Raw genomic sequence first — 18,495 nt, forward strand, 5'->3', positions numbered from 1 at the left:
GATGAACTGATGGCACGCGATCCAAACCAAAGCGACTACTACAGAGAACTCGCCAGGATCTTCGGAAGCCCAGTTCCCATTCTCGTCGCCCAGGCACGGCTCAGTGAACGGAGCAACATCGCGGAGGAGGCCTGGAAGGACCAGGCCCCAACCCAGAGTCATCTTGATCAGCTTCTCCTCGAGACCCAGAACCAGCTCGAGAAAGAGGACGACACAGATCCAGAGCTACAGACAGGAGTTGAAAGACTTCACAATGCCCTGCAAGATCTTCGCCTCGACACAGATCAAAGAGAACAGCTGGAGAGAGAAGCCAGAAAAGAACTCAACAAAAAACTCCAGCAAGGCGACGCTCTCCTAAAAAGAGCAGAGACTGAATTGAAAGAAAGAGACTATAAAACCTGGGCCTGCAAAACACACTTGCAAGCGGCCCGAGCTAAATTCAACAAGCTTACTCAACAGAGAGATGAGCTCCAAGATGAACTTGACACTGTTCACACCGAAATGAGACAATCTCACAGATTTCAGAGTGGCTGGATCGGAGAAACGCACACCACAAAATTTCTCCCGGGCCGCCACTCCAACCCTTTCAGCCAAGAACCCAGAGCTGGAAAAGGGGGTGTAGTCTCCCTTCTAAGGAAATCACCAGCCAGCTTACAAGAACATCTGTCAACAACGGAGGGAAGAGAACCCTTCCAGAGAACGCATGTCACCAAACCCTGCACTGCTCACAGAGAACTTCACAAGCTAACCAGAAGCATCTCTACATTCAATCCAGATCCTGCAGGAGGACATGATGTTCATGCTTCTTTACAAGCCATTGACTTTCATTTGCAAACTGTCGCTAACGTGACAGATGTGAACACATTGTACCTGTTAAAAATCACGGCCAGCCGTGATGTGCATTGCTTTCTGGATCGTCAACCAGAGACTGTCAAAGCGTACTACCAGCAACTGCTACAGACTTTGATTCTTGAATTCTCTGATCCAAACTCAGACCATGGGCTCCTTATTGCTATGGACCTCAAACAGGGCCGATTTGAAAACCCACAGACTTTCTGTAGTCTGCTACGAAACACCTACTTCGGAGCATGCAACGAACCAGGTATGGAACAGGATTTCAACTTAAAAACTCTGTTCCTCCCAAACCTACATGCCAGTTGGAGTTTTCATCTCAGAGTCCCAGCGTGTCCCCGTAACAGGACTACACAAGAGTTACGGAACTTAGCCCACAAAGCTTGCACCAAGCAAAAGACTATTTGTGAAAAGACTGTGAAAAACCCCAACGTCTCTGTCTCTGAGCACTGCTTGGAGTTAACCCTAGATGGCGCTCTACAACACCACAGTCACAGACATCTTTACAGAGAGTCAATACCGTTCCAAGCCAGCAGAGGGCAACACAGTGCAGCCACGTCTGAGACAGCAGAGATCCTGAGGGTGCTGAAAGTGCTTCTTCACATGAAAACTCACAAGGAAGATGAGCCAAGCACCCAGAACACTGCCCGTCATCTACAGATCACAGAGCTAACTGCCACAGCACAAGGTGACAGCAACACCCAAGCTCCACAGTCAACAGCTGCACACCCTGAACGAGACAGCACAGGTCCTCACGCCAGGTACCACAAACACAAGGTACCAGAAAATGCTGTTTTGACTACCTGCCTTCGCAGCAAGCTACACAAGACCGGTCCTCATCACCCACCGATCGTCCCACCTGCCCTAATGCCAACATTCCTGGGCAGCCCTGTCAAAAAGGGGGTGGGTCAAAAAGGAGTCAACAGGGAAGACCTGATCGACACAGGATTAAACCTGACGGTGATCTCATCTTACCTTTTCAAAAGACTCCAATTTGAAGCTAAGAGACAAGATCGAACTCTTACACCTCAAACTTATGAACTGAATGTACAGGTGTACAGACAGGATGACATCCAGTTTGAACAGGTTGTTTCCATTCACCTGACATTCGTTCCGATGAGTCTAATACATCCCATGTATGTCCCACCAATGAACACTCATACATTGCTCATCGACAAAGACCTGCTAGAACACTTTGACCCTTTTCTGAACTTCAAACAGCTAAAAGACTTTGCTCAAGTGCGAGAACCTCTTTCTCTCCAGCCACACAGGTTGCTAGAGCCAGACTGTCAGGTCGCAGAGGTCACGGGAACCCCAGCAGCCAGCCATGAGTACAACGCCCTAACAACAGGCCCAAGTTCAAGCCTCTGTACCTTAGTCAACAAACAGGGTACGGTGGTACCAGCTTACACCAAAGGGGTCGCTGTTCGGCTCAACCTGCAAGGTGGTCAAACCTTACACCACACGCTGGGTTTCTTCCAATCCTCACCTGAATGTGTGGAACTCGGACTCACACTTGCAAACAAGCATGTCAAACACCAACACCTGTTCCAGCAATGTGATAACATCACAAAAACACACAATGTGATCGTGTACTGGAAGAAGGAAAAAGGACACTCAAAGTTACCAAGTCTAGACGAGGACTTTAAAGATCACACTGACACCCTTGCCAAAACTGGCACACTAAACAACATTCTGTGGTCACTCCCAACCCACCCACCCACATTCAAGGTTGAAGTGATTACACACAGCACAAGAACTGTACTAGCTAAACTGCCTACCTCAGAATCGCTTACGCAGGCTCCGTTGTCTACACAGACCAACATAGCGGACATGCGGGCTTCTGAAACCTTGATAATGACTTTACCACCTCTCAGACCCCTCCATCCACCCTGGCAACCAGTCTACAGTCACTGACAACCAAAGCCCCAGACCACTGCATGATACACAAACCGTGCTGCGTGCACAGAACAATATTGTGGGTTGTGCACCGTCTGACATCACAATGCCAGGGCGTGTAATGCCACGGAGCAAAAGGGGGATACTGCCAATATATTTCCATGACGCAGCATGTGCTGCACCACGCAGCACCAGAGCCACTGACACAACACTGAGGCAAGTGTCATGCCAGCAGCAAGATGTGGCAAAACATGGGCGAGGGCGAGCTAAACCCAGTCACCGCCCACGAAGCAAAGAGACTGTCCTGTCCAACCAAAGACAGGCCTTGTTTGTTTCTTTCTCCCCTTTCTCTCTCTCTCTCCCTATTATCTGTACCAGGATGCTGCTGTGGTTTGCCGTGCTGTCAGCCAAAGAGAGGACAGCTGCCACCGAGAAAACCGCTGAGACTCCTGACTACCGATGACAGGGCACACTACCCCAGCACTGTAACCGAATACAGCTGTACAAGGTTCCGATGGAGAGAGGACTCCCTCACTCACACTGAGGCCGATGTCAAACACCTGTTCAGCCAATATGAGAAAGTGACGGTTACACAAATGGAGTTAGGTGGACACCACCACCGCTCCAAACAGTTCCCGGGAGCTTTGCTTAGAGCCGCTGCTGCCGCCAGAATGTTTAACATTGTTATGTCCAGTGTCAATGCAGCGAACCAGACTGTAAACTCCTTGAAACCACTGTTTACTGTCTTCCAGAAGAACTTTACCCAGACTCAGCTGCTTACAGCGTTAACAACAGACATGCTGTGGGAGGTTAGCTCCTCCAATGACAGCCTAACCACGAGTAAAACCCCACCATACATGATACCCTTAAGCCTCGTGTTAACTGTGTTGTCTTACACCATCACCATGCCAGCTGACCTGCTACGAATGCACCTGGCCAACTCTCTGAATAGCGCCTTCCTACGGCACGTAAACCCCAAACAGAGAGAAGTGAACGTGCTCCTGAACCAACTCATCAGTGAGTCAAACCAAGTCTACAGACCTAAAGACATTGTCAGTGTCAGGATGTGGAAGAGCAACACCCACACCAAAACACACATTCCAAATGTGGTGGCCTACCACGACAGCAACACACAGCTGTACCTGGCCCCAAACATGCACATGTGTACTTTAACCAAAGACATTCATTATCTCTGCCTTAGCAAACCCTTCCTCAGACACAACTCTGAAGGAATCTGCGAGCTGCAACCCTGGGTCAGCGATACGCGCTGCCCTGCCGAAGCCAAGCCTCGTACACAAGTCACAGAAACGCAAGCAGAGATTGTGGGTAACAGATGGCTCGTCAACACTCCTGTGCACTCAGCTACACTGACCTACGACCAGCATGACACCGCCACCCGTGCCAACCTGCTGGACCAAGTACTGAAAGATACCACCCAACACATTGACATTACTCCTGTCGACACAGCCCTCCAAGCACAGCCTCGACAGCCCGTTCTGAACCAGTCATCTGCGGTCCTAGCCTGGACTGCTGCCGACACTGCACGGGGCATCTCCACTGTCATTGGTCCCGCCCTGACTCTTGGCGTGACCTTCATCCTATACAGGATACTCAACGAGATGCAAACCTCTACAGCCAAACTCACGACAACTGTGGCTGGAGGTCTCCGATGGAATCCCCGGAAAAGGGACGCAAAGTCAAAGACAATACCGAACCTCACCAAGCTGAATCCTCAGCTTCAGGAACCACCTGTCATCATGACCCACCTGCTGCATGACCATCACGATTCACCTGTCATCTGCCCATCCGGGATGATTGCCGTCCGATGATGTCCACACAGGGACTTCATCTGACGAAAGGGGGAGATGTAACAGATATGCAGGTCAGCGATTCATGGGTTAAATTCTGTTTTATAAATTCAGACTGTTGGTACTAAATGCCAGCCTGGCTGGACTTAAACTATTTACGATGCCCATGCGAGCTTCAAAGAAGAAACGAAAACCCCCAACCCAAATTCTTCCAACACTGGAGACAAAGGAACTTTTCGTATAAGTTCCTTACTTTCATTTTATTATTAATATGCATTTTAATTATGTTTATGGATTGCATAAAATGGTTAATCCTTGTTATGTGAAGAGTATAAGTTGCAAGCTTATACTTTAGGAAATGTCTTTCCTCACTTTAACTTCCTCAAAGAGAGCCATGCTTCTGCAACCCCCACTTTTGCAGGTCGTAAAGTTTACGACCACACAGGACAGGAGAGAAGCCAAGTCACTGGCTTCTTTTGAACAATGCATTCTATGGAATGTATTCATTAACTTTCTGTTTTCATGTTTTATAAATGTATTACGTATTCCCTTTTGGTACATTTAGATGTTTCCCAACATCTGCAGTGTTATCATGTGTTAAACAAATCTTTAAATGTGTAATTCGATCTAAAAATTAGATCTTTGGTCATATATATATTATGTCTAGTCTTGTTCTAATCGTCATGCTTTGACAGACCCATTTATCTAGAGCAAAGTAATGAAAAATGTATTTAATCTGGAATAATGAACTTGCTTTAATATTCCTGATGAAATCGGACAGGCCCTAAATCATCAGGGGTTTGTCTCAACCGAGACAAAGGAACTTTCCCTCCGCTTCAGATCGCGGACATTCATTGGATGCTCCCTCGAAAATGGGCGTGAACTATTTCAAGCTATAAGAATTGACCAAACAAGGTCCACCTGCTCTTTCTTTTGCTTCTTCCTCTTCCCCGTTCTCGGATACGCTGCTCTCCAACGTTGTTTCCGCGCGGCCATAGGCCGCGCTCACAGCGCGAACCCCCTCAGCACAGGGGCTGAGAGAAAAAGCCATTTTAATGGCTCCTTTGGAAGCTTTCGTTTTGTTCGTTTTCTTTTCTTTTCTTTACTAAGTTTATTAAACTATTCGCCTCTCCCACGCAAGGAAGACGAATTCTGGAACAATGTTTGTTGAACCTTTCAAATACCGCGCGAGGACAGAACAAAGGACCACGTGCTCCACGCTCACGCCAAGCGCAGCGTGCACGCGCGTCACATGGCCTCCATTTCATGGCACATGGCTGTTTCAACGCGCAAAGTTCACAAGCTCGACGCCGATCTCACGCCACTCACATGGGACACCTTTTGCAAGTATCACTTTCTCTATGGAGATTTAAATGCTGCTTTAAAGTGTTGTTATGATCTGATTTGTTGTTGGCTTCTAAAAGTTACTGACTATGATTTTCATACCTGAGCTCCTTATGTGATTCCATTCTATTTTCTCTCTCTCTCTCTCTCTCTCTTTCTCTCTCTTTTATTTGGATTCGTTATGTATTGTATAAAGCTTACTGTTTGTATTGTCGTACGCATATTTACTCTGTGTGATTTGTAGTTTGATGTATTACTAGTTTAATTATTAAAAACCCATATATAAAATGATTGACTTTGGACTCCACCCCACTCACATTACGAGTCACTGAAATGTCTGATCTTTAGCTACAAGCTCTAAATTTAGAAACTAAATTTATCATAAGGATAGGATAATATTTTCATGGCCAGAGAATACTTTTCCTTGAATTATAAGGCGTGATAACTTTATTGAAAATTGATAAGTCTACAGTGGTGTGCAGGACATACCACGGTTTGATCTGCAGTAATTTACAGTAAGAGATATCACAATAATTGATATGAAGAATGTAATATTGACATATTAATGAGTAAATTACAGTGCCCTGTGATTAGTATTGGTATTGGCAATTGAGCTATTTTTCATAATCAATAAAATTAAATGTAACTGTCATCTGAGATATATATTAATCAAATTCTTGATTAATTATTCAAATTCCCTATATATCATTTGAGTTAATTACTATGTAAAACTCATTGTTGTTACATCAGGTAAGTCTCCACCTAAAGGCAAATTAAATTCACTTTCTGTCTCAGAAAGGGAGGCTATGGAGAAATATATTTCTGATTCTCTAGCTTTGAAGTTCATCCGCCCTTCCTCTTCTCCAGCGGGGGCGGGGTTCTTTTTTGTTTGGGAAGACGGATCGCTGCGACCTTATATTGATTACCGGGGACTGAACAACATCACGGTAAAGAATACTTACCCTTTGCCGTTGATGTCTTCAGCCTTCGAGAAGTTGCAGGGAGCGTCGATTTTCACGAAATTGGACTTACGTAATGCTCATCATTTGGTCCTCATCAGGGAGGGGTATGAATGGAAGACCGCTTTTAACACCCCCAGGGGGCACTTCGAATGCTTGGTCATGACCTTCAGGCTCTCCAACTCCCCAGCAGTCTTCCAGGGCATTCGTCAATGACGTGTTGCGAGATAAGATTAATCAATTCATATATGTCTACCTGGATGACATTGATTTTTCCCTATTCTCTCCAGGAACACGTGCAGCACGTTCGACGAGTGCTTCAGAGATTGCTATAGAATGGACTTTTTGTTAAGGCGGAGAAATGTGAGTTTCATGCACAGTCTGTTCCGTTTCTTGGGTATATCGTGTCGACTGAGGGAATACGCATGGATCCCGAGAAGGTTAAGGCTGTGGTAGAGTGGCCAAGTCCAGATTCCCATAAGGCCCTACAGAGTTTTCTGGGGACCGCCTTGACCTCCCCCAAAACTACGTTCAGGTGGTCAGACACAGCCGAGGCTGTGTTTGCCAAACTGAAAAGCTGCTTTGTTTCAGACCCTATCCTGATCACCCCTGATCCATTACGTCAGTATGTGGTGGAGGTCAACGGGTCGTAGGTGGGGGTAGGGGCGGTGTTATCTCAACGTTCTCCCTCAGATGACAAAGTGCACCCATGCACATTTTTATCTTATCGATTATCCCCTGCCGAACGCAATTATGATATTGGTAACCGAGAATTGTTGGCAGGCAAGATGGCATTGGAGGAATGGCGCCACTGGTTAGAAGGTTCAGGGGTTCATTTTACAGTATGGACCGACCACAAGAATTTAGAATATATTAGTAATGCCAAAAAATTGAACTCCATGCAGACTTGGTGGGCACTTTTTTCCGGACGTTTTGACTTTACTTTCTCGTACCGCCCGGGTTCCAAAAATATTAAACCCGATTCTTTGTCACGCATTTTTGACCATTCCGAATGCCCGTCCACAGCCTTAGAAGGGGTAACGCCTCCGCCCGGGGTCCCCACCGAATAGATTATTTGTGCCGGAGGGATTACAGTCCAATGTCATCCAGTGGGGGCATTGTTCTAATGTGGCTTGTCATCCAGGAGTTAACCGTACTAAATTCTTAGTCAAGCAACAATTCTGGTGGCCACTTATGGCTCGCGACATTCACAGATTTTATTACGACCTTTTAGGGCAACACGGTAGTTTTGAACGTGGTTGACCGGTTCTCGAAGGCGGTCCACTTTATTCCCTTGCCTAAATTACCCTCAGCCAAGGAGACAGCGTTGACCATCGTAGATCACGTCTTTCATTTACATGGCCTCCTGATAGACGTGGTTTCCAACAGGGGACCCCAATTTGTTTTCCAAATTTTGGCATGAGTTCTGTAGATTACTGGGAGCGACTGTAAGTCTGTCCTCAGGGTCAGGGTTTCATCCCCAGAGCAATGGTCAAACCGAAAGAGCCAACCAAGATTTGGAAAGGGTGTTGCGATGTTTGGTTTCCAAGAATCCTTCCTCCTGGAGCCAACAACTGTCAATGGTGGAGTACGCCCACAATACTTGAATACCTGAATACCAATATCAGCTACGGGCCTATCAGCGTACAGGAGAATTCATCCCGCCTTTCATGTATCTAAAATAAAGCCTGTATTTCATTCTCCTCTTAATCCGCCTACCCCGGTCCCCACTACACCCACCCCCCCCCCGCCCCGCCGCGACTCGTAGATGTGGAACCTACGTATTCAGTCAATCGTATTCTGGACTCTAGACATAGGGGACGCGGATTTCAGTACTTGGTGGACTGGGAAAGTTACAGTCTGGAGGTGAGAAGTTGGGTGCCTGCTAGAGACATTCTGCATCACTCTCTTATCGATGATTACAATCGACAGATAAGGGAGTCTGGGGACGCCAGGAGGCGTCCTTAGGTGGAGGGATACTGTCACGGTTCATGAATGCACCGTCTCCTGCTCGTCTCATGTTACGTCATGTTGATTGTTTCAGCTCATTCCACCAGCCTACTTAATGCCCTGTCTTTCGTCTTTTGTTTGTCAGATCGTTGTTCGAAGTCCTCCGTGCTTCATGTCTGTCTTCCACTTCGTTGTGTCTTGTTCCAGTTCAGTCGCTCTTGGATTAACCAGTCATCATCAAGGATTACTCACCACCACCACCTCCACCAGCGCACTCAAACACCTCCTCACCTGTCTGTGCTGCCATTGAGGTCCGTGCGTCACCCACCATCATCTGCTTACCTTTACTCAGCTCAATAAATACCCATTACTCGCAACTGCTTCCTGTCCTTACTCTCAGCCGTGACAACACCGTTTACAGTTTTCTCTGGTTGAGAAAGCTCGGCAACAAGGACGCCGCGCTTACTTTGTTGGTCCAAAGTACATTAATGGTAAAGAACTTGTTTTACAGGACATGGAGGTCACCAAGGGAATTTAAACTTGAGTAAGTTTAATGGTTTGGTCTCCTTTTTCAATTCGTCTTTTGTGTATATATATATATATATATATATATATATATATATATATATATATATATATATATATATATATATGACTTACTATTTTTGACTTACACAATGCCAACTGAAAAGTCAGTAGAATGCACATTGTACTTGGAGGTACATAGTTTATTATTATTTATTTTTACTTGTTGTTTTATGTATACATTTTTCATTATTATTGTCATTTTAATTTCATTTTATTTATTTTATTATTAATATTTTGTAATTAGCTTTTTTTTTTTTTTTAAGATCCCAATCTCGTTTTGTTTACAAAAAGTTTTTTGTGTATTTGTAGGATTTCATGGGCTGACTCACTGTTTTATACAGTTCTGGCATCATTGTTCAATGTTTCCAAATTTTTCTATTTGCTCAGTTAACGCAAGATGGTTGCGTAATGATGTTAAACGTAAAGCTGTTTTTTTATATACGAAATCGCTTAATACTGATTTTTGTTTTATACAAGAGTCACATGCAAATTCTTGTGATTTTAAGTTTTGGAAATCACAGTGGGGTGATGAGTTATTTTCATCATTTGGTTCAAATTTCTCAGCAGCTGTTTTAACTTTGAAGCACAAGTTTAGGGGTAAGATAATATAAACAATATCTGATCCTGAAGGCCATTTTCTTTTTTTATTGGTTACTTTAAATGATCTTTTTTTGTCCTGGGTAACATTGTCTGATAGTTCATCAGGCCTTTATGGTTTGATCTCCCGGTTTGGCTTAATTGACATTTGGAGAGAAAAACATCCACATGCTTTACAGTTTACTTGGTCTAACAATTCTGGTTCACTTAGATCTAGAATAGATTTTTGGTTAATATCGGACTCTTTATCCAATTTTGTCATTAAAGTTGAAATCTTGCCTTCTCCTTTGTCTGACCATAAATCTATCATTCTATCTTTCGATAGCCCTTCTAATTACTCAAGAATGTATAATTTATATTTTAAACTTAACTCTACTTTATTAGAAGATGCGGAAATTTGTCTTCTGTCATATCTAGGATTACTTAGGATTCTAGCTTAAGCCGAAGAAAATTTTGGTTTTAATTGGGAGCTGCTAAAATATAATATTAGATTAATTTATCTATAAAAGAATCCACACATGATAAAATTTTGACATCCCAGTCAAATCTGAAGTTAAATATCTAGGTATAATTATATGTAAAGATCATAAAAAGAGATCAAAGCTTAATTTTGAACCTCTTATTCTCTCCATCTGTTGCAAATTAAATTCACAGCGTGATCTGTCAATAACAGATACTTTCTAAGTGTTACTTTCTAAGGCAGATGGGTTATCTCGGGTTATCTATCCTGCAATGGTACTGGATGTTTCTGTGGAAATCTGTAGAATGCTGGACAAAATTATAGTCGACTTAGTTTGGAATTTTAAAACTCTAATAATTAATAAAAGTGTTATGTTAGCTGATCAGGCTATTGGGGGGTTTGAGTTAGTGGATTTTTCTACTCTTAATAATTCATTTAAATTTAAGTGGATAAAAACATTTTTAAACAACCCCCACATCCTGTTGGAATTTTATTCCAAATCATATATTTAATTCTGCTGGTGGTTTACATTTTCTATTGCGCTGCAACTTTGACGTCTCTAAAATACCTTTATCTTTATCTTGTTTTCATAAATAGGCTTTAATAAGTTGGTCACTTATTTATAATTATAATTTTTCTCCACATACCTACTTTATTTTGAATAATACAAATATTAGATATAAAAATAAATCTATTTTTTTCCACAATTGGTTTGATAAAAATATACTTTTAGATGATCGTAGTGTTCTGTTTACTTATGAACATTTATGCAAGAATTATCTTTTCCAGTCCCCCCAAGAGAATATGGCATTGTGTTTGGTGCAATTCCTGACTATATTATACATTTAATAAAATCTGGCCCTAAAGGCTCATTAGACTCTCCTCTTTTTGACACTAACTTATTTGTTGACTAAAGTCTTTTCAATACCATGTAAAACAAACACATTAGTTCAATTATTAATTGATCTCAGATTTCTTTACCTGCTTGTGTGAGTTTTTGGTATAATATATTTAGTGATATAAAATAGGAAGATTTTTGGCTTCTTCTGCAAAAATTCATCTTACCTAATAAATTTGTTGAAGTCTCTATTAAAAGTATCCATAATTGTTATCCAACAAATTATAAACTTGCTGAATTTAACAATAGTATTTCACCCAATTGCTCCTTTTGTCTTCAGTATGAAGAAACGGTCAACCATTTGTTTTGGGACTGTACTTCCTGTAAAGTCTTCTGGATTGATTTTTCCAATTTTGTTAAAAAAAAATTTATATTCAAACTTTTGTTTAACCACTAAAATTGTGTTTTTTTTTTTTTTTATTATTCTTTGAATTTAGACCCTTCTCATTGTAAATGTATTATTAATTTATTGGTTTATCTTGCTAAATTTTACATTCATAAGTGTAAATTTTCAAAGAAAAGTCCCTACTTTTTTTATTTTCAGGAAAGATTTTGATCTGTATGTAAACTCTTTAAGAAACTCGAATAATTCTATTGCATGTAAGACTCTTTCATGGTGTAAGTTTTATAAGCTAACATAGCTTGCTTTTGGGATATTGTTTGTAACCCTCATTGTTCTAACTTTATCTTTGTAATTGTATTTGTTGTTGTTGTTTTTTTCTATTGCATAATAATAATAATAATAAAATAAAACTTCTTGGCCACGTTCTGGTTTTTCTTCCTCTCGTCGCTTCGCTCCAGTCCAGCGGGAGGCGCTAAACACATTCGTTTGTTTCACAAACACAATTAAACCTCAGTGGAAGAAGTTCTGTTTCACCACGGTCTCTGTTGTTGTTATGTCGGTGAGCTGCCTTAATACAAACTGTTATGTTTCTAAAAACAAAATACAGTTTTTGAATCAGCTCAGTAAATACCTGTAACATTCTCCTCACAGTCGTGACTGAGTTTTAAAGCGAGCAGGAATATCTGGAGGAGTTTATCATCTGAACTGAGATCTGCTGCTGTGAAGATGGAGTTTGTGAAAGAGGAGAGAGAAGAGAACACGAGTGAACCAGAAACCAGCACAATAAAACACGAGGAAACAGAAACCTGCACAATAAAACACGAGGAAACAGAAATAAAACACGAGGAACCAGAAACCTGCACAATAAAACACGACGAACCAGAAACCTGGAGAATAAAACACAAGGAAACAGAAATAAAACACGAGGAACCAGAAGCTAGCACAATAAAACACGAGGAAACAGAAATAAAACACGAGGAACCAGAAACCTGTAGAATAAAACACGAGGAAACAGAAATAAAACACGAGGAACCAGAAGCTAGTACAATAAAACAAGAGGAAACAGAAATAAAACACGAGGAACAAGGAGGTTGGTGTTAATTCTTCATTCACCTTTTAATGACTCTTTGTGGTACATTAGGCTTTAAAAAAAGCGTCTTTTTTTTTTTTTTAGCCCTGGATAATTTCTGTGTAGACACGCGCGTGTGTGTTTGTGTGTGTGTAAGCATATTAATAACTTAAGTCTCATAACACTGTAATCGGCACAATCTGTGCAACAATAATATGCTGTGCAGCATGGATGTAGCCTACATGTTTGTGTTTTTGAAAAAAAAAAAAAACGTTTATTTATGGTTAGTGAAAATGTATTTTTTTGAGTCACTGAAATAAGGCCATGATACACATACAGAACATTTGTTCACAAAACATGATAAATGTTATTTTGAATAATGTGTATTACCAGACAGTTGAACAGTATTTTTTCTACTATCAAATGTGCACCAGCTACTGTTTGGTTACCCACATTCTTCAAAATATCTTTTTTCTTCTGTGTTCACCGCAAGAAAGATATTAACGGTTTAGTTCACCCAAAAATAAAATTAGGCCATGTTTTACTCACTCTCAAGAACTCTTTAGGTGTATATGACTGATTTCTTTCAGATTAATCCAATCTGACTTATATAAATAATTATCCTGGCTCTTCCAAGCGTTAGAATTGGAGTAGTTTTTGATCAATAGTCCAGAAGTAGTCAAATAAAGTAGGGATGCACCGAAATGAAAATTCTTGGCCGAAACCGAAAAAGAGAAAACCAAGGCCGAAACACCGAAAGAAATTATGCCAATTATTAGTGCCATTGCATTTATTGCTATGACAGTGTACTAACTTTAGTAAAATTAAGTCATTGCAATTGCATAAATTAATATTAAAGTTTCAAAGATAATTACAATTACATGAATTATAAAAAACAAAAAATCTTGACTTCAGACAGATAACCATCTAGCTGTTGAGCAGTTGAGCTTGTCATCTGCCTGACATTTGAGAAATATTTGAGAGAGTGTATTTAAATAGGGCCAGGGCATAAATAAACATTTTTATCACATTAAAGCAGAAATATGGCTACAATCTGATATTATGCATGTATATGTATATATGAGAGTGTGTGTGTGTATATATATATATATATATATATATATATATATATATATATATTAGGGGTGCTCCGATCACGTACTGCCGATCGTTAATGCGCATCTCGTCAGTAAAGCCGGTTTTCTAATCAGCGGTTAATTCCATCAGGTGCGTGATTTCACATAGAGCAGCTGTTACTACACAGAGCCGTTGTTAATAGAGAAGATGCGAAAATCACGTTAATTTTCAGCGTTTTTTGGCGCATCTTCTCAGTTAACAACGGCTCTGTGTAGTAACAGCTGCTCTATGTGAAATCACGCCGTTGGTGCTTCTCCGTCTCCACCCTGTCTGTGGTCTCCATGTGGGTTCTCCTCATCCAGCGTGACCTGGATCATTTCTCGTGCGCGCTGCCTTATTTCCGCATCCAAGTAATGGTCTTTATAAAGTGGATCAAGCACATTCGCGATGAAGTGCGGAGAATCCGAAAAGATCTCAGTGAGACATGTGCTATAACAGACTCTATAAGACTGTACTTTTCTTTGTTTTCACTTCGTGGTCCGTCTCAATCTCTTTGTTAGGAGACGCTTTAGTGCTGCGAATAAAGGAATAAGAAGAGAGAGAATGTTCTCACTGGTGTGAAGTGAATGTCGCGGGGAGCTCATGGTCTGCACTATGCAGGTGCACATGCAGGTCGCAGTTTCTGTTTGTGTCATCACAACATTTCGGCCGTGTTGTTTCTGTGATAAAAGTCCTTTGTCCTTTAAGTTTTCGGTGGCCGAATATTCAGTAAATCCCTAAAATAAAGCACATGCACTTGTAGTCTAGATGGAAATAGGGGTCCACGCGCACCCCCCAGCTTTTTTTTATGCCATCTGATTTTTTTAAATCCTTAAAGTGTCTATTTTCACAATCTGCCAGGTGCCAAGAGAAATAATGTCCCAAAGGGTTCTTTTTTAACCCTTTGCTGCACCCAACCGGAACCCAAAAAATCTAAAAGTGAAATAGAAAGTGGCATAACATTAGAAGTAAACAACATACAGAGACAAATGAACACATTTTCCCATAAAATTCTGACCCCAGGAATTTAATGGAATGGTTATTTTTGACATTTGACAACATATTGACCTTATTTCTGGACAAAAATAGCATAAAATGGCCAAAGATGTGTAGAGGATCAACTATTTTTCCGTTTTCTCAAGCGCATAGGGTGATTTTTTTTCCATGACATATTATTTCTTTATCATTCAAGTGTCTATTTTAAGATTAAATTGGGTACCAAGCTGAAATAATGTCCAAAATGCTTAATTTTTAACCCTTTGCAACAAACCCGAAAAATCTAAATATGATTTAAAGTGGCATAACTTTTGATGTGAACAACTCACAGAGAAAATGGACACATTTTTCAATACAATTCTGACCCCAGAAATTGTTATTTGTCATGTTTTATAACATCTTGACCATCTGTGATCAAAAAGAGCTAAAAAAGTTTGTTTGACAGTGTTTTTATTATACTTAACAGCCTGAAATAGGGTTTATTTGAACCTTTTACTTCACCTATCCTGAACCTGAAGATATTTAAAATAGTTTTACTTTGGAAGTTAACAAAACAAAGCAAATTAGCTTAAATAAATAAATAAAATAAATAAATAAAAAAACAAAAACAAAAAAAAATCCAAAAAGGTCCAAAAAGTTGACTGAGCATAAACTGCAAGTTTTAGGTTTTTGGGGCTTTGCAGTTGGTGGTCGTCGGTTCATACCTGCAGATCGCCATCTCCCACTGCTCTCTCTTTTGGAAAAATTTCAGTAAGTATTTGAAACTATAATTAAGATATACCTTTGTAGTCATAACTTAAAGTGATTTTTCAACAGTTTTTACTATAATCACAGGCTTTCGGAAATCAACTCTGTATTCTTGACTAGCAGTGTTGGTAGCTTAGTTGGGTGGGGAATATGAGATATGAGACTCTGTGAAGACATCAGTTCACCATATCACATGAGGGATATTTGTGAACAGATTCCATTGAAATTAGAGGACTTGTCTTTGGATACAATTGGCTATCACCAATATTGCTATAAAAGCTTTACAGGGAAAATAAATTGTTTACAAGTGTCAAAGGCTTTTACATCTGGTGAATCATTATCATTGAAAAGGGACTCTCTGCGCCATGTCAAATCACGGTCAGTTCAATCTGAAGGAGCTCCAAGAAGATGTTCCTTCTTGTTTCCCAATCAGTGCATTTTCTTTGACAAAGCAAAATCCAAGTTCAAGGGCAATGCAGGTCTGCGCTATGCAGGTTGGTCAGCGGTTCCAAGATTGTATGCACATCCAACTGCTTCAACTACATTAATGCTAAGCTGTATATGAAGTTCGACTTAAAACACTCATATCGTTGCACCTTGTAGAATGTGAGTTCATGAGAGATGTCTTTGTCTCCCTGTAACTGTCTTGCCAATTTCTCACTGCGGTATTCAGGATTAGGAAAACCTTGATTTTCCAATGTCTTTATGTACAAGTTGCATATGGATCTTAGCTGGACAATCTCTTTGCATTCAATCACATTCCTAAGAACGTAATCCTTTATAATAGAATATGACTTGTTATGTGCTGCTTTCTTCTGAGCCTGCAGGCTGTCAGTGTTGTCTGCTGCCTTTTCTACTCTCTCCCTTCCACGCTCATGGGTTTGGTACTCAGTGTTGAAGTTGTTTGTTGATGGATGATACTTAGCTTCCATTACAAATAGGTCCTTGCCCTGCACCTTGCGATAAAGAGCCTCTATCTTTAATTCCTGTGCCCTAGGTTTAATAACTTTCCAGCCTGGTTCCTTGTGTTTCCAATCTCAAACGTTGTAAGCTCTTCAGTCTTGCCCTTGAACCTGGATTTTGCTTTGTCACAGAAAACACTAATTGGGAAACAAGAAGGAACACCTTCTTGGAGCTCCTTCAGATTGAACTGACCGTGATTTGACATGGCGCAGAGAGTCCCTTTTCAATGATAATGATTCACCAGATGTAGAAGCCTTTGACACTTGTAAACAATCTATACTCCTAAATGATTATTAGGTACACCTGTTCAATTTCTCATTAATGCAATTATCTATTCAACCAATCACAAGGCAGTTGCTTCAATGCATTTAGGAGTGTGGTCCTGGTCAAGACAATCTCCTGAACTCCAAACTGAATGTCAGAATGGGAAAGAAAGGTGATTTAAGCAATTTTGAGCGTGGCATGGTTGTTGGTGCCAGACGGGCCGGTCTAAGTATTTGACAATCTGCTCAGTTACTTGGATTTTCACGGGCAATCATTTCTAGGGTTTACAAAGAATGGTGTGAAAAGGGAAAAACATCCAGTATGTGGCAGTCCTGTGGGCGAAAATGCCTTGTTGATACTAGAGGTCAGAGGAAAATGGGCCGACTGATTCAAGCTGATAGAAGAGCAACTTTGACTGAAATAACCACTCGTTACAACCGAGGTATGCAGCAAAGCATTTGTGAAGCCACAACATGCACAAGGTGGATGGGCTACAACAGCAGAAGAACCCACCAGGCACCACTCATCTCCACTACAAATAGGAAAAAGAGGCTACAATTTACATGAGCTCACCAAAATTGGACAGTTGAAGACTGGAAAAATGTTGCCTGGTCTGATGAGTCTGGATTTCTGTTGAAACATTCAGATGGTAGAGTCAGAATTTGGCGTAAACAAAATGAGAACATGGATCCATCATGCCTTCTTACCACTGTGCAGGCTGGTGGTGGTGGTGTAATAGTGTGGGGGATGTTTTCTTGGCACACTTTAGGTCCCTTAGTGCTAATTGGGCATAGTTTAAATGCCACGACCTACCTGAGCATTGTTTCTGACCATGTCCATCCCTTAATGACCACCATGCACCCATCCTCCGATGGCTACCTCCAGCAGGATAATGCACCATGTCACAAAGCTCGAATCATTTCAAATTGGTTTCTTGAACATGACAATGAGTTGACTGTACTAAAATGGCCCCCACAGTCACCAGATCTCAACCCAATCTTTAGTATGTGGTGGAACGGGAGCTTCGTGCCCTGGATGTTCATCCCTCAAATATCCATCAACTGCAAGATGCTATCCTATCAATATGGGCCAACATCTCTAAAGAATGCTTTCAGCACCTTGTTGAATCAATGGCACGTATAATTAAGGCAGTTCTGAACGCGAAAGGGGGTCAAACACAGTGTTAATATCGTGTTCCTAATAATCCTTTAGGTGAGTGTATTTTCCCTGTAAAGCTTTTATAGCAGTATTAGTGATAACCAATTGTATCCAAAGACAAGTTCTCAAATTTCAATGGAACCTGTTCACAAATATCCCTCATGTGGTATGGTGAACTGACGTCTTTACAGAGTCTCATATCTCATATACTGTGTAGATATGAAAGCTTCTTGCTTGCCCTCCCCACCTGCATGTGTTGAGTGTTGTAAAATTACCATACTCAGAAAGACTTGAGACATGTAAAATATGTGTTAGGGAACGAATCCTCTTTGGAGGCACTTCAGCTGTGTTACAATGTTTAATTTCCCCCTTGGTAAGTATGTATGAAGTATTGAGCCTGAAAAAAAAAAACTTTAGCTAGTAGATACCAACTAAGCTACCAACACTGCTAGTCAAGAATACAGATTCGATTTCCGAAAGCCTG

The 18,495-nt window shown here is 41.1% G+C and overlaps 1 protein-coding gene across 4 annotated transcripts in view; it reads left to right on the forward strand.

Annotated features, from left to right (window-relative positions):
- The first annotated feature begins 12,200 nt into the window (after window positions 1-12,200).
- LOC127953387 (zinc finger protein 501-like) overlaps window positions 12,201-18,495 on the forward strand; it is a 33,791-nt gene continuing 27,496 nt past the window's right edge. Inside the window, exons 1-2 of one of the 4 annotated variants that reach the window (XM_052552622.1) lie at window positions 12,201-12,257; window positions 12,350-12,788. In XM_052552622.1, coding sequence (XP_052408582.1) covers window positions 12,425-12,788 — 364 coding nt within the window. In that variant the 5' untranslated portion in view covers window positions 12,201-12,257; window positions 12,350-12,424. Of the gene's footprint in view, window positions 12,789-18,495 lie in introns of all 4 variants that reach the window. The other 3 variants (XM_052552623.1, XM_052552621.1, XR_008153154.1) reach the window with 3 other exon arrangements.

Source organism: Carassius gibelio, chromosome B3 (genome assembly GCF_023724105.1).
Source record: "Carassius gibelio isolate Cgi1373 ecotype wild population from Czech Republic chromosome B3, carGib1.2-hapl.c, whole genome shotgun sequence".
In the NCBI taxonomy this organism is placed as follows: Eukaryota; Metazoa; Chordata; class Actinopteri; order Cypriniformes; family Cyprinidae; genus Carassius; species Carassius gibelio.